At 41.2% G+C, this 15,760-nt stretch overlaps 1 protein-coding gene across 1 annotated transcript in view; it reads right to left on the bottom strand.

Moving 5' to 3' along the window:
• LOC146983526 (junction plakoglobin a-like) overlaps positions 1–15,760 on the bottom strand; it is a 209,584-nt gene that overhangs the window by 34,305 nt on the left and 159,519 nt on the right. The window contains exons 4-5 of the mRNA XM_085785143.1: positions 1,164–1,417; positions 840–1,078 (exon numbers count right to left, since the gene is read on the bottom strand). Of these exons, the coding sequence (XP_085641269.1) occupies positions 840–1,078; positions 1,164–1,417 (493 nt within the window). The remainder of the gene's footprint in view (positions 1–839; positions 1,079–1,163; positions 1,418–15,760) is intronic.

Raw genomic sequence — 15,760 nt, 5'->3', positions numbered from 1 at the left:
GTCAATGACCGCTTGGCAGTTGGGTTTGCACATTCTTTATGGGTGAGTGAGTGCACCCAGATCCTCCGTTACATAAGCTGAGAAGTGATAATATGTTAAAGGGGTAGTTCAACATTTTGGCAAATTGGCCCATTGCCATAATCGCTGTAGTCATAGCAGTAGGTTCGTTACCTTTAATTGTCAGTGTAAGCTATTTTTAGAACGGCGGAGCGGAGCGGCGAGCTGCTCAGAGCTATGCTATGGAGGCTAAAGGGATTTCTTGGTTTCCCTCATCAAACTCATCAAATACACAATCCAACAACTCCAAAACGCTGTCATGGACAAGTTGTGAGCTGCACAATCACCACGCTATGAAATGATAACGGAACGTTACGAGACGGAGCTGTTTAAGAGGTAAATTCATGCAAAACCGCTGATGCGCATTGCGTTCAGGGACAGTTTTTCAGCAAGCAGTCTCTGTATTTACCCTGTATTTACCTCGAAAACGGCTCCATTTCGTAACGTTCCATTATTATCTCATAGCGTGGAGATTGTGCAGGTCACAACTTGTCCACAAAAGCGTTTTGGAGTTTTGGGATTTTGTATTTGATGAGTTTGATGAGGGAAACCAAGAAATTCCTTTAGCCTCCATAGCATAGCTCTGAGCAGCCTGCTGCTCTGCTCCGCCGTTCTAAAAATAGCTTACGCCGATAATTAAAGGTAACGAACCTACTGCTATGACTATAGCGATTATGGCAATGGGCAATTTGCCAAAATGTTGAACTATCCCTTTAACTTGTTTCTTTTGCACCTCAGTGGCCAAAAGTTCACTTTATCCAAACTAAATGTATTTTTTCTACCTGAGCATGCGGACGAGTGCCGGGATCCCTCCAGACTTAAATATGGCCAGCAGCCCCTCCCTCTGGTGTGACAGGCTGTGGAGCACACTCGCCGCGCAACGGGCCGTCTCCATGTCAACCGCCGTTGTCATGACGCGCACGACGGCGCCCACCATCGCCGGAGACTGCACCAGCACCCGCCGACTGGCCTCCTTCCGGGTCAGCTGGTTGACGATCATGGCCGCCTTGTTCACCACAACCTAGAAGCGTGAGGACAATAAAGTTTGTAAAACTGGTTTCACGTGTAAGAAGAGTGACACAGGTTGAGTCGTAGCGTCACCGTACCGGATCGTCGTCCCCCAGCAGCTTGGTGAGCTCCGGCACCGCCCTGGTCGCCAGCTCGGCGTCGTCCTGGTAGTTGATGAGGTGGACGATGGCCGTCTTCAGGAGCTGGGACGGCTCGGCCAGTCGCTGTACATTGCTCTGCTGCGAAGGATCCGATTGGACCGGCATGGCTGCCTCGCCCTCCACCAGGGTCTCTGGGAACATGGCGGCCCTGACACGCTGAGCCCGCGTTAGTGAGTACTGAGCGTCTAAATCTGTTGGGGGGAGAGAGAGAGAGATTCTTGTTTATATTAATGCTGCACAATTAATTGAAATGCTAATTTACATTTGAAAATTCAACAACTTATGTGTGCACTCATTATCCATGCGGCATTGACAAGATTACCAAGCAGTATCTAGGCCATGAGGTTCGTGCAGAGGTCAGAATTCCTATATGCAGACTAGGGGTGTACCCGAACCCGAATACGAATTCGGAAGTACACAAATAATGCTTTGATCCCGAATAGTTTTGCTGTTCAAAGTTTCTCCTCATTATTCGGGAGCTTTTTTCTAAAGAAAAAGAAACGTTTGGATCAGCAACAGCACATAAGCAGGTGGTTCTGGTTCACACTCCAACACAGTAGGTGGCGCTAATGCACCGTAACGTTGGTGCGCTGCCATAGAAGCACAACACGAGTAGAGTACCAAACACGAGCAGGCAGCACTGAGTCACCCTGTTTCATTTGTGTCTAGTTCACGTTAGGGTTGCTAAGAAACAGCAACTCCCTGCATGCATTGCATTACAGCAGACAGGAAGTGCTCACCGATACTTCCAGGGTCATCGTTCAACAACTTAGCATTTTTCTCATAGACAATAATGGGAAAAGAAGTGGCTATAAAACGGTGGATTTTTTTTTTTTTTGAGTGTCACAACCCCCGCGAAACGACTCGTTTCACTACCAGAATTTGATCCATTCAGTCCGATTATGTTTGGAAAGTCTAGAAGAGCCGCACGATTAAATTATTTTATTTTATTCGTTCCAGTTAGCCGGCTAGCTCGGTGTAGCACTAGCTCGGCTGAAGTCAGTGCACCTACTTCCAGTTTCTACCTGAATACGAATCCGAAGTTTTTTTTTAAAGCCCAAATCCGAATACAAATAGTGCACTGGCTGTACACCCCTCGTGCAGACCCGGTGACACAATGGCTGGGGTAAAAAGAAAACAAAGTAAATTTTAAAATTTAAAATTTTATTGGAGGATAAACCCTTGGGATGTATCATCTCGTCTTCCAGGGGCTCTGAGACATACCTGTAGATACAATCAGTCAGTACAAGACAGTCACATTTAGACAACACAAAACCTACACTTAAAGCAGTAATAAAGAACTTTCAGTTTTGGTTGAGTTTGGCGGCGCCTGTGGACCAAAGCGGTAGTGTTTTGCCTGAAGGAAGACTCCATTTCCCATGAACACTAGCGTGAAGCCCTGTAAATATCCTGCATTAAAATTAACAGAAGACATCAAAACTAAGTTTCTGTTTCCAGTCGATCATTTCAAAGTGAAAACACAAACATAATCCATTGCTAAAGTGCAGTTTTGCCTGTTCCCTCCTTGTTGTGACTCGCAAAAGTGAAAGTGAAAGTAAAGTGAGAGCAGGGTTCCTACCATGCTCCTCAAAGCTGCTTAGTGCCAGAGAAAGAGATACAGACCCCCTCAGACCACGACAGAGGTGTCATTCAACTTGTTGTAAGTCGATGTATCATCACAAAAGTTATGAAAATATTTTATGAAGGTTGAAAAGTTACTTAGTGCTGGTTTAAGGTGCTCACAGCAGCTTCCAAATCCCTCCCAACCATAAACCCACCATACCCCATCCGCCCCTAACCCTACCACAAGGGCAAATAGAAACTAGAAAAAGCATTTCCAAGAATGGAAATGGTGTGACTGCTGACAGCAACTGAACGCTGTTGCAGAATTAGCAAATAGTGCAAGCTGTGATCACCACACAAACGTTTGACCAAGGTCAGAATCGAACCCACATCCTCATGGTCATTAGACTTCCACTCTGCCTCTAGGCCACAGTGCACACACAGTTGCAGAGACTGTTGTCTGTTAATGATCTGCACACTGTCAACATCAAGAAAGCTTGAGAGTCAAGCTTGAATGACTTAGAATGAAAATGTCTGTGAATTTCAGGCTGAGCACTAACCATATGGCCACAGAGAACCTGAGTTACAATGAGCTTTATACTATGAGGAATCAAAGACTGTCCAATGACAGCTGAATAATTGGAATCAAAAGTCAAGCAATGAAGTGAAAAGACTGAGGCAGGAATCGAACCCATGACCATATGATCACTAAACCTTTACTCTGCCACTCGGCTACAGAGAGCACACTGCTTTCAAAACTGTTGTCATTCATTGTAATGTGATGATGTGCTGCAAACTGGTATGAGTAATCAAGGAGATAACAAACACCTGTAACCAATTGAAGGCGGGGGAGGAGAGCAGAATTCAACATAACATAACAAGAGTTCTTCCCTTGGATTCGAACCAGTGACCTTAGGGTTGGCAAACATCCACCCTAACCCCTACACTACAGTGGAGTTGTGAAGAAGAGAGGTTGAGACTTTGATGAATGTGAGATTTTTTGTGAAAAAGTTAAATATTTGAAAAAGTATAAATAGTTAAAAAGAGAAAAGTAATGCCGATAAAGTTCAAAAAAAGCTGCACGTTTTGATATATGAATTGTTGAAATAGCACAAAGTATGAAGGACTAGAAGAAGACCGTAAAAAGGCGGAAGAAAATGGCCAAACAGAAGAACAATAGTGTGACTGCTTCAGCAGTCACACTAATAAAGATGCATCAAGTTAAAAAAAAAAAATTAATAACAACTGCATGGGGTTTGAAACAAGGACATTAGTGAGGTCTTGAACAGATGGAAGGAGGTGACAGATCTAATGGATGGCGGTAAGTTATTCCAGTCAGAGGGGGCTTCGTGTTCGAAAGCATGTCTACCAATTTCTTTTGAAGTTCTTGGGACAGAAAAACACAGTTGATGTGAATGAATGTCTGACAGAGTAAGACGGTCGGTAGGGGACAAGGTATTGTTTTAGGTAGAAGGGGTAGTTAAAGTGGACGCATATATATATATATATATATATATATATATATATATATACACACATATATATATATATATACATTTATTATACATTATATACATATAAGCTGGAGTCAATGGAAGACAAACACATGACCTTTGCAAAACATCCTAATTTAAACTCACTACTTCATGCTGCTGCAAAACAAGTTTCCATTCATTCGGATTTTAAACCTCACAGACAAAAGTATGAGGAATACATGGCAGTAAAAGTTCTGACCAAAGACACAGCTGGTGTCCTAATTTCGTACCAGGCGCAGGGTGGCGAACCCCGCGCAGTGCTAATTTCATCCCACGCAACACCGCCGCTCAATTTGGCAATTTGACAGACTGAGGTGAGCTGAGATGGGTGTGGCGGCGCAACAGGGGGAGGAGTCGACAGATTCAGCTTGGTGCAGTGACAGCTTGGTGCCAAAAGGCTGTGCCGAAGGTGCGCTGAAACCTTGCCAGCTCCAACCTGCTCTACTCTCGGCGCAGGTGGAGCGCAGCTGGTCGAGTGATAGTTTGGCTGACCGGTACGCAGTGCGCACACATCACCAAGACCTCACAGGCTTGTTTCCAGAATGTCAGGCACATTTCAATGCAACAAATAATCACAACAACCAATATCCAATGCAACTTTCTGAATCAGCACATGAATTTATATCTATATCGATTGTCTCGTCACATCTGATGACAGGTCAAAGGCGGTTGGCACGCGTAATGGAAACTCAACCTGACTGAATTAACACAGATGAATCTGTGATGGAAACTAACGAGTTCACATCTCTCTCAGCCAATCACAAACAGCCTCGGCATCAGATAGTGAGAGATAGTGAGCTACAGTTGCTCTTAATTGCTCACTGCGCAAACATATCAAAATGCATTTGAATCTATTATGGCTCCTAGTTGAAAACAGACTAAAGTTGAGTTGTTGTTTTTTTTACTTTTATTAGAAATTGATTAATGATCAAATAGTGTACACAAATAAACTGTACTGTAATGTACAGAGCCATTACAGAATGGAACTCGTTTCCCAATTACATCAAAACATGAACTCCAAAAACACTTTCAAAAACGTAGTGAGAGATCATCTAAAGATATTCTATATGTAAGGAGCACAACTTGTACTGTGGAGATGGATTTACTGTTTTGAACTGAACTGGACTGGTAGTGTTGTGTGATCTGTTCTTTTTGTTCAGTTGCAACACGTTCTAACTGGACTGTTTTACTGTTTATGTATAATATGATATTGTCATGGTCTTATTGTGAAATTCCCTGTGTCTTGTCTTGGTGTCACTTCCTTTGTGTGGTGAGTTGTTCCCTGTTTTATTTTGAAGTTCCTATCTTGTCTTCCCGTGTTCTCCCTCTTGTGATAACCCAATGTGTCTCACCTGGGTTGATTGTGTCTTCCCTTGTGTATTTAACCTCAGTGTCTCCCTTTGTCTTCGTCTGATCGTCTGCGTTCATACCTTGTGTGTGTCCTGCGTTTTGCCCCTAGTGTTGCTGCTCCCTGAATTTGTCCGTAACTGAATAAATACCTTTTGTTCCACCCGCTTTCCATGTCTGCATTTGGGTCCAATCTCCTCAAAAACCTGACAGATATGTTGTTACAGTGATCTGGAGCCCATTGGAATGTATGGGATATTTAAAAATGTATGTAGGCGCATGTCAGTTATGTATAAACTATGATGATGTACTAACGTAAAGGAAAGTCTTGGTTTAAATTGCATTGGTGACCACAGGAAGAAGAGCTGCTGTTACAGCATCAGCTAATGGGGATCCAAAAATAAACTAATAAACTATAGCTGCTGCGCAGCGATGGGTCGGGTCCGGGCTACTTTTGGGCAAATTTAGGCAATTCTGAGCAACAAACAGGAGGATAGGAAGACAAGACAGTTGACCTTATAATGTTCAATTTGCATCAGTTGAGGATTGAACCCACAACCTCGGGAACCAAAGACTGTTGTCTATCGCACTGAGCTAATTGACAAGTGGCATGCGACAGTGGCTTCACAAATTGAGTAAGCCATTCACTGTCGTGTAGGCAGATTTGAAACCACAGTAAAAAGAAAAATCAGTTTTTGAGGTAAAATAATGATATGTATTTGTCAAACATCTACTATGAATCTAAGATGTTAGGAGCCTTTGCACATGGTCCAGTCCAAGCTATTTGGATTTTTAAACTTAGAGGCTTTCTGTGACGCGACAATTAGGACAATTGTCTTGTATTTCATGTTGAGGACATCTGACATCGATCTGTCATCATCATCATCATCACCCTTGCTGGGTCTCGAACTCACAACCTCTGACACCAAGAACCAGCTCCTAACTCGCTGAGCTATTTAGCTGGTAGTGAGACCTGCTGTGTAGCTTCATTTATCCACTCAGGTGAGTCAGTGCCTGGGCAGCTGTTGTGAACGCAGATTTCAAAAATGGTCAAAAAGTCAGAAATTCTGTTATCTAAACAAAAATCTGTTAATACATAAATTGCATCTAGACAGCAAAACAGCTTGAGGACATGTGACATTTTGATCTGTCATCGTTATCATCAACCTTGCTGGGTCTCGAACCCACAGCCTCTGACACCAAGAATCAGCTCCTAACTCGCTGAGCTAATTAGCTGGTGGTGAGACCTGCTGTGTAGCTTCATTTATTCACTCAGGTGAGCCAGTGCCCGGGCAGCTGTTGTGATGAAATGGTCAAAAGTCAGAAATTCAGTCATCTAAACAAAAATCTGATAATACATAAATTGCATCTTGACAGCATGGAAATGTTGGTGATTTGTTTTTAATGATACGTGTTTTGCTTCATAAGAGAAAATCTGATGTTTAAAAATTCCACACTCACATTGACTGCAGTTGTTCCCATGAGAGCAGAATTCAAAATGTTCTAGAAAATTCAGTTTTTGAATTAAAATTCTGATATTTGCTAAACTTCATCAACCATGACTCCAGAATATTCTCATTTTTTTTCAGGAAGTTTGAAAATGTATTTAGCAAGAATTTAATGGTATATGTTTACAATAGTGTTTACAGTCAAACGTTTTCATGCACTGTAGGCTCAATTTTTGCTTAATCAAAAATCCGAGAACCAAGTTTTGTGGAGGACGGTCTGGAGATGCTCTGTAGCAAGTTTGGTGACAATTGAGCAAAAATTGTGGGAGGAGATACATTTTAAAAGTTTTACAGTTATTGAAAAAAACAGAGTGATGGACTTCATAATTTGTAATAAGTTTAAGTGGACAAAAGTTTCAGCAGTATTGAGGCTACATTGTGGTGAAGTTTCAACACTGTAGCATCTACCGTTGGTTTGGTAGGAATTTTTAAAGTTTTTAAATTTAAACACTTATTGTGCCCCCCCTAGGAGGGGGGGGCACATGTCCTTGGAGTTGAGTGAATCTGGCATGGGACTGAACCTTTGTGCAAAGTTTGGTGAGTTTTCGCCCATGGGAAGTATGACTTCCTTGGAAGAAGAAAGAAAGAAAGAAAGAAAGAAGAAGAAGAAGAAGAAGAAGAAGAAGAAGAAGAAGAAGAAGAAGAAGAAGAAGAAGAAGAAGAAGAATTCCTAGGAATACAATAGTGTCCCGGCAGCTTAGCTGCCCGGACCCTAATAAACAAATCAACAACATCTGAAGAAAAATCTGCTTGTAAATCTTGAGAGAAGACGCAACACCTCGCAATGGTTTTCAGATAAGAAGCCGTTTGTGATCATTTAGCAATAACTAGCCATTCTGTGAAATTTGATCAAATTATCAATACATCACAACGTTAGCTTTGAGTCATAGCATGAAAAATCATGAATGAGTTTTTGTATACATTTATGATGACTGTTCGTTATTAATCTCCCTCAATTTCTGAAGTATGCAGTAAATGAAGAATGTCAGGTCTTTGTGTTTAATCCAGTGTGTGTCTGATCTACCAGCCTGTTGTTACTTTTATGAGTAATCCTCACTTTTGAAAGAGTTTGCTTCTCACCCCCTCGTCTTTGTAAAGCAGTGACGGCCCACACAGGACAACCAGCGTCTCCATAGCTTCACATCCAGACATTCAAAGACTTAAAAAACTCTTAATCAGGCAAAAAGAAACTGACAAAAGTTCCAGAGCTTAAGTGATTTAGATTATGTTTGAAATGTGAATCAAACTGCTGTCTCAGACTCCAGACTGTGATGTTATTGTTCTGTGTTGCTTCTCTTTTCTATGCTGGAGTTCTGACATTTAAGTTTCTTAACTTGTGTCTCTAATCATTACCCACAGACATGCAAGAAATTAAAAAGCTATTATTGGATGTCACTGTAGGTTTTCCAAGCAGGTAATAAAAGGTCTGTAGTCTGAAAGGTTTAGTCTAAATAGATAAAGATCATAGTTAACAAAGCCGGCGCTACACCATTAGTCTGCTGGCTATTTTCCATTCAATATTGCACATTCTGTCCACACTGCATCTTACCACTGCAACTTTATATATCTGGTAGACACTGGTGACATGTATGTGAAATGTGTTGGCAAAATAGGCAGTGCTACATTACAATCACCTGACCTAGTGTGTGTGAGTGTGTTATAAGCATCGTTATCTGAATACAATAACAGGGAAACATGTTACAATACATATACATACTGTATGCATATTATGTATGTCTGAATAGAGAAATACAGGCACATCTCAGTAAAGTAGAATATGATGGAGGTCAGCAGTCGTTCCCACAATAGTGGAGCTACTGAACAAGACTAATGCTGCGTTCGAGACAACTTGGAACTCAGGTTTTTCCAGCAATCTGCCGTGCAATCTAAAGCCACCTCATGTAGCAAAATGCATTTTAATGGCAAAATACATTAGGATGCTATGAAATATCTACAAATATTAACTTACAAATCCAGATTACCTACTGATGTTCTGGAACTTTCTCTTTGATTTTAAAAGATCTGTTTTATTATTTAAAAATTCTTCTTTTTTAATTTGTTTTTGTACCCTTTGTAATGTTTTAATGCCCTGCATGAAGCAATGTGAATGCAAAGTTTGTCCCAGTTGGGTCCGCCATGCTTTTGGTTATTCTGTCTGGTGCATCTTGAACACTTCAACCGGGAAAGATCCGAGTTCCAAGTTGTCTTGAATGCAGCATAAGAAGCCACTTACCTCACCTTCCCTTTGGGGACAAGTTCACACAGCGTTCTGATATGTGGACCTTTAAAGGGGAGGGCTGGTTCCAATGACTCTAAATCAATAAAATGCCTTCTGAAGGAATGGAAATGTGTGCGCGTGTGTGTGTGCATGTGTATGTTTGTGTGTTTGAAAGCCGCCAGAAAGATCAAGCAGGAAAACCGCTGCAGCATGATTGGATGAATTGGTTACATAATGCTTGTGTGTGTGTCTGTGTGTGTGTGTAATTACAATTGGGATGAAACGATGAGTGAGTCACTGCTCAACTCTCAGCTCTCAACATGGTAATGAGAGTTATTTGAATGTAATATTGTTTCCAATTTAAATTAAGCCTTTTGCATTAGTTCCCCAAAGGACAAATATTGAGCTGGAATGGTTCTTATTAAACAAGATTTAATTTGACTAAATGTGACTAAATCTGGTTTAATCTGGACTAAACAAAGCAGAGATGCTGTGTCTGTCCCAGGACCAGCAGCAGTAGCAGGGGATGTAATACAAGAGCCAGATATTCCAACATGGTGTATACAACTTAGGTAGCCCCCACTGCAAGTTTGCAGAGAATTTGTAAATGTACATATTTAGTAAACTGAGAATCTGTTGATACAGAAACTATCAGTCAATGTTCACCCTCAGTGAAGTGATTGACTCAAATTTCATGAAAGAGAGCCTGTTTTTCTGTGTTATTGAGAGTTCATTCATATTTGTAGTTACAGCTCTTTGTGAATGTAAACGGTGTCACAAGGCCAAAAGTTGTCGAGTTTTTGCACAAAAAATGTGAGAGCAGCAGTTTTGCATGTGCATACAAGCAACCTACAAGCAACCTGAGAGCAAGCGGAGGACCTGAAGAAAATCTGTGCAATCGACTGAGTGCGAGCTGACAACAGAGCAAACTGAAATACAAGCAGAGGCTACCTGAGCACAATGGCCGGGGTTTGAGAAACAATATTAACCCCAACTTTAACCCTAAAATTGATATACCATACTCTTGAATAAAGATGGGAAAAACATCCTTAAACAGGACTGTAAAAGTAGCAGTGCAAAGTAGTGAATGTAGAACAATTGTTAATACTGAAAAACAGAACCAGTGAAATTTTGGAGACTTCCTTCCTTTGACGTTAAAGGGATAGTTCAACATTTTGGCAAATTGGCCCATTGTCATAATCGCTATAGTCATAGCAGTAGGTTTGTTACCTTTATTTGTCGGTGTAAGCTATTTTTAGAACAGCGGAGCAGAGCAATGAGCTGCTCAGAGCTACGCTACGGAGGCTCATGGGATTTCTGGTTTCCCTCATCAAACTCATCAAATACACAATCTAAAAACTCCGAAACGCTGTCGTGGACAAGTTGTGACCTGCACATTCACCACGCTATGAGATAATAACAGAACGTTACGAGACAGAGTTGTTTTAGAGGTAAATTCATGCAAAACCACTGATGTGTGTTGCCTTCAGGGGCAGTTTTTCAGCAAGCAGACTCTGTGTTTGCCTCGAAAACGGCTCCGTCTTGTAACGTTCCATTATTAAGTTTGATGAGGGAAACCAAGAAATTCCATGAGCCTCCGTAGCGTAGCTCTGAGCAGCCGTTCTAAAAATAGCTTACACTGACAAATAAAGGTAACGAACCTGCTGCTATGACTATAGCGATTATGGCAATGGGCCAATTTGCCAAAATGTTGAACTATCCCTTTAAAGCAGTTCAGATGGTGAATGGAGTAAAACTTGAAAAAAAGCCACATTAAAACACGTAAACTCACTTTAAAAAAGTACATATGAGCGCTTTAAATGGTTCTCTTCATTCTCTTTTGACACAATCTGATTATAATCAATTACGTAACCTAAAACTCCATCTGTCACTGAGCTTGACCAACATTTAAAACATCAGCATGAAGCCCAATTCCCGGTGTGTTGACAGTCAGGGGTGTGGGCTTGAGTCACATGCCTTAGTAATAAATTGGTGCAAACAGCAGAGCAGTGACGCTGCACTGTAAAAAGACTAGGTCAGAGCCCAGCATGTGTCTGGACCTATGGTGAATTGTATTACTGTGTCATGTGTCACAAAATATTTGAAGAACACGCAGTAGAAACACTGAGCTTTGGAAAATCGACAGTTAATTTGGATGACACGTTTGTATTTATGCGTTTAACCTTTCCAAGATGAAGCGACAGAATAATTGCCAAGATGAACTGAGGAGAGCAGAACCATCTGCTGCTGAACCTGGAGGCGGGCTTTTAATGCACTCTAACTGGATGGTGAGTGACATTTCTTGCTGAGCCTCAGGTGCTCTCATCATTAAAGATATTTTGTAGTCGTGCCGCAGGAGGAGGAATCATTTGTAATGATCTCAGAGCTGAAGACTGACTGAATTCAACCTTATTAGACTCAGCATCAGAGGGCGACTGTGCTAATAATACTGGTTATAAATGACAGACAGAAATACTGTAAACTGAGGAATTGTGTTACTAAGTTCAACCGAAAAAAGGAGGAAACATTGTTCCTGTTAAGTCTCAATGTGCTGTCCAATAGCATCAGCTGACATCTGAGTGATGTAATTATGAGTTAATAATGAATTAGGTTCAGTGTCTGTGGGCTAGTTCTACAGGTCCAGGTTCATTTCATTATTAATGATGGGAGTCAAACTCTGTTGGAAGGACTTTGTTTCTGTCAGAATAAAGATCATCACTGAGAGCTTGACACAGTGACACCAAAGTGGCTCTTATTTTCAGTTCTTTTGTATTTAGGGGGTTTCAAACCTCGTTTGGTGTAGACTTTCAGACTTTTCTGTTTGATCTTAAACAAATTTACAAGTGTGAAAGCTCCTGGTCTGGACCAAAGATCCAAAATCTGGTCCAACCAATAGTGCTGGTCTCGGTCTGGACCAAACTTTTTTTTTTCACACACCACACACACTACACAGCATCAACATGTGGATCATACAAGACACAATTGTATGGAGTGCCAGGTCTCCCTGTTCCCAACCTTTTTTGGCTCATGACCCCATTATGACATCACAAATTTCTGGCAATCATGCGCAGTCACGTGATCGCGTCCGTAGAATAATAATTAGTTTAAAAAGTATTTTTATCATTATTTTTTTTAATCAATTACTAGACATTTCAGGTGACCCCATTTGAATTCCAGACGACCCCACGTGGGGTCCCGACCCCAAGATTGAAAAACACTGTCCTAGAAGCTACTTCAAGCTTATGGCAGAAGTCTATGCAGGTAGATGGTCAACTTAAAGTAGAAGTAAGCGGAATGTTTGTGTTAATATAAGTCTTAAATAGTTCTATCTTCCGACAGCAATCACTTCTATAGAGTGTTTGGTCTGAAACACGGGTCTGTCAGTCACTCTGCTCTGCTGTAAGCCGAGGAGAAAACTTTCCTTGTATCCTACAACCTTTATCCAATGAGGAGAGAGAACGGCATAAAGGGGCGGTCCTCTCTGTGTGTGCAGCCAAGGGATGCGCGTGAATGTGGTGACGTAGGGACGAGGGCGGGGACTGCTAACTCCATCGGCTGACAGGTTAGCCAAAACCACCGGATCGCTTACTTCTGCTTTAATAAAACAAAGATATTTACCAACAGCATAATATATGTTACAACACACTCAAGCATATATTGGTATAGTTATTTAAGTAGCATGACCTCACCCTCTTTCTGAAACCCGGGTGGTTAGTTTTGTTTTCAAAGTGGTTATTTTCTGTTTTCAGCTAATATTCTAAACGCTGTACTCTGCAGTAAGCACTCATGTGTCTGACAACAAATCCATTGTTTTCCATTAACAGTAATTTGCATTGAGTTGATTTGCATTACGGCACCTCATGTTTAAAGTGTTAGTCTTTCTATTTCATGCTGTCTGAACACGGTGTACCAGGGAGGTAGATTTTGTCTAATGCTCTTAAAAGCCCCAGTTGAAGGTTGTGTTCATTTACAGGAAAAATCATGACAACATGATGAATACTGTGAAATTCATTCAGGTAGTGGCAATATTAAAGTGTTAAACTGAAACACCTGAATCTGTGAAAAGCTGTAGGTATCTCTGCAAAAAGATGTTTAGCTTCAAACTACAAAGAGCGGTGACACCAGGGCATTATAAGTCTGTATCAGCTGCAGACAGTGTGGAGAAATTGATGTCCTGGGATAAACTGCCCCTCGGGGGGAAGTGATGATTAGAAAGAGTCTAGGAGGCAAAGCAAATAGTCTCCTCTTTCTCAAACAGGGACACAACAAGTGCACCTGGGTTAAAATAGACTATCATGTTGTCATTTTTGGCTCACCTTAAGGTATTTCCAATTCAACAATGGGGGGAAAAGAGGCAAAGTAAAGCCTGGCCGGCAGTGATGGATAATCCCACCAGGACGTATGACAAAATCTTTATTTATTTTACAAAGTTTCACAAAGAGCAGGGGTGAGCCTCATGATGCTTTCAAAGAGCAGAAAAGAAAGCTAACAATCAGAATACAAAATCAGATCCTAACAAAAATTAATTCCACTCAGAAACATTATGATTTTTAAAATATTTAAAAGGATGTTTCTAAGCTTTCACAATGTTTTCAGATAATTGGTGTTTAATGTAGGGTATTCCATGAGTCAAGATTACAGCATTTTAAGAGTTAACTCAAGTGTGATCAAGTTCTGAGAGCGGATTTGATGACCTACATTGAGATTGCTTTGTGATGTAAGGTAATTAAACAATGTATTTAAAAGCAGCTTTGAAAAGAATGTATGCCAGTGTTGATCATGCGTCATGAAGAAAAGAGGAACCAGCTCAGTTAGATATCCTCCCCAGCAATACAATTTAAGTCTTAGTATGATGCGCTGTATCTGAGGGCTTAAGGATGGTGATGGTCTATATACATCATGATGGTCTACAGCAGCTAGAACAATTCTTTGTTGTACTGTAGGCTACATGGGAAAGCATCTTCTGTGTCTATACAATCAATCAATCAACCATCCAGACTTTTATTTATAGAGCACTGAAATGTAGCACAAAGTGCTTTACACCATAAAATCATCAGAATTTTGCAATGATCAATCTAATTAGTTACTGAAAACAGCATATTTTGTTTTAGAATCAGGATTTAGCATGAGCTTAAGATCAGTGTGTGATTTCTGAAAAGTATTGAAGGAGAGATGTTGATTGTCATCAACCAACTGTATAGAATCTGTCTGCGATATACAATTGTGTCATCTGCATACAAATGAACTTTGCAGTTAAATAATGATTGAACGATATCTATCCATCCACCCATTGGCTACATTGCTTACCTATGCAGGATGTGGGGTACTGCAGTCAATCGAGTTGACATACAGTGACTGGGACAGTGGACAGGTCACCAGTCTATCACAGGGCTGACACATAGAGATGCACAATGTACAAATTCACACCAACAGAAATTTTTAGAGTCACCAATTAACCTAGTGCAGTGGTTCCCAACTGGGGGGGCCCGACCCCCCGAGGGGGGCGCCAAAGATCCAAAGGGGGTCGCGAAGCTTGATTTTAAGGGGTTTAATAATTTTAATGTAATTAAAATGTTAAATAAATGAGTAAGTGTTTAATTCATATATATGTGACAAAATCAACTAAATTCAAGGGCCACATTAAACATTTATTTGTGTATTTAAATAGGTAAACAAATAAGTTATAGGCCGATATCACGAGGAACAGAGCATTCCTGTGTGACGTGAACGCCTCTCGTGCAGCAGCCATTGCCTAGCAACGTAAACAGAGCTCAGGCAGAGATGGCGAAGCGTCAGGTAGAGGAGACTGCGGAAAATGTCAAAAAGAAAAAGAGGGGCTTCCAAGAAAGTTATATTGAGTTTGGCTTCATAGAAGCAATGGATACAATTAGAGCTGAATGTATATTTTGCCACGAGAAACTGGCAAATGAAAGTTTGAAGCCCTGCAAGCTGAAGCGACAACAGACAACTAAACATCCCGAGACGGTGGGTAAACCCAAAGAGTTTTTCATCCGAAAAAGAGAGCTTGTTGTCACTAGCAGGCCCCAAAACATAAAGGAGAGTTTCTTCAGGGCAGGAAGCGACCAGAGGCAGGCAACGGTTGCATCCCTTCAGTGCTCTCTCCTAATTGCCCAAGCCAAAAAGCCACACAACATCGGCGAAACACTGATTAAACCTGCGTGCATTAAAATGGCTGAGATACTGTGTGGACCGCAGGTGGCTAACAAATTTAAGACTGTACCACTATCCAACAACACAGTGAAAGACAGGATCGACAGAATGGCAGGGAACGTTGAGAACACACTCGTTGAAAAAATCAGGACACGCCCGTTTTCAATCCAGCTGGATGAAACTACCACTGCG

Source organism: Trachurus japonicus, chromosome 8, assembly GCF_045865225.1.
Source record: "Trachurus japonicus isolate A0001 chromosome 8, Traja_1.0".
NCBI lineage: Eukaryota > Metazoa > Chordata > Actinopteri > Carangiformes > Carangidae > Trachurus > Trachurus japonicus.
This window is presented reverse-complemented; position numbering and strand designations above follow the sequence as displayed.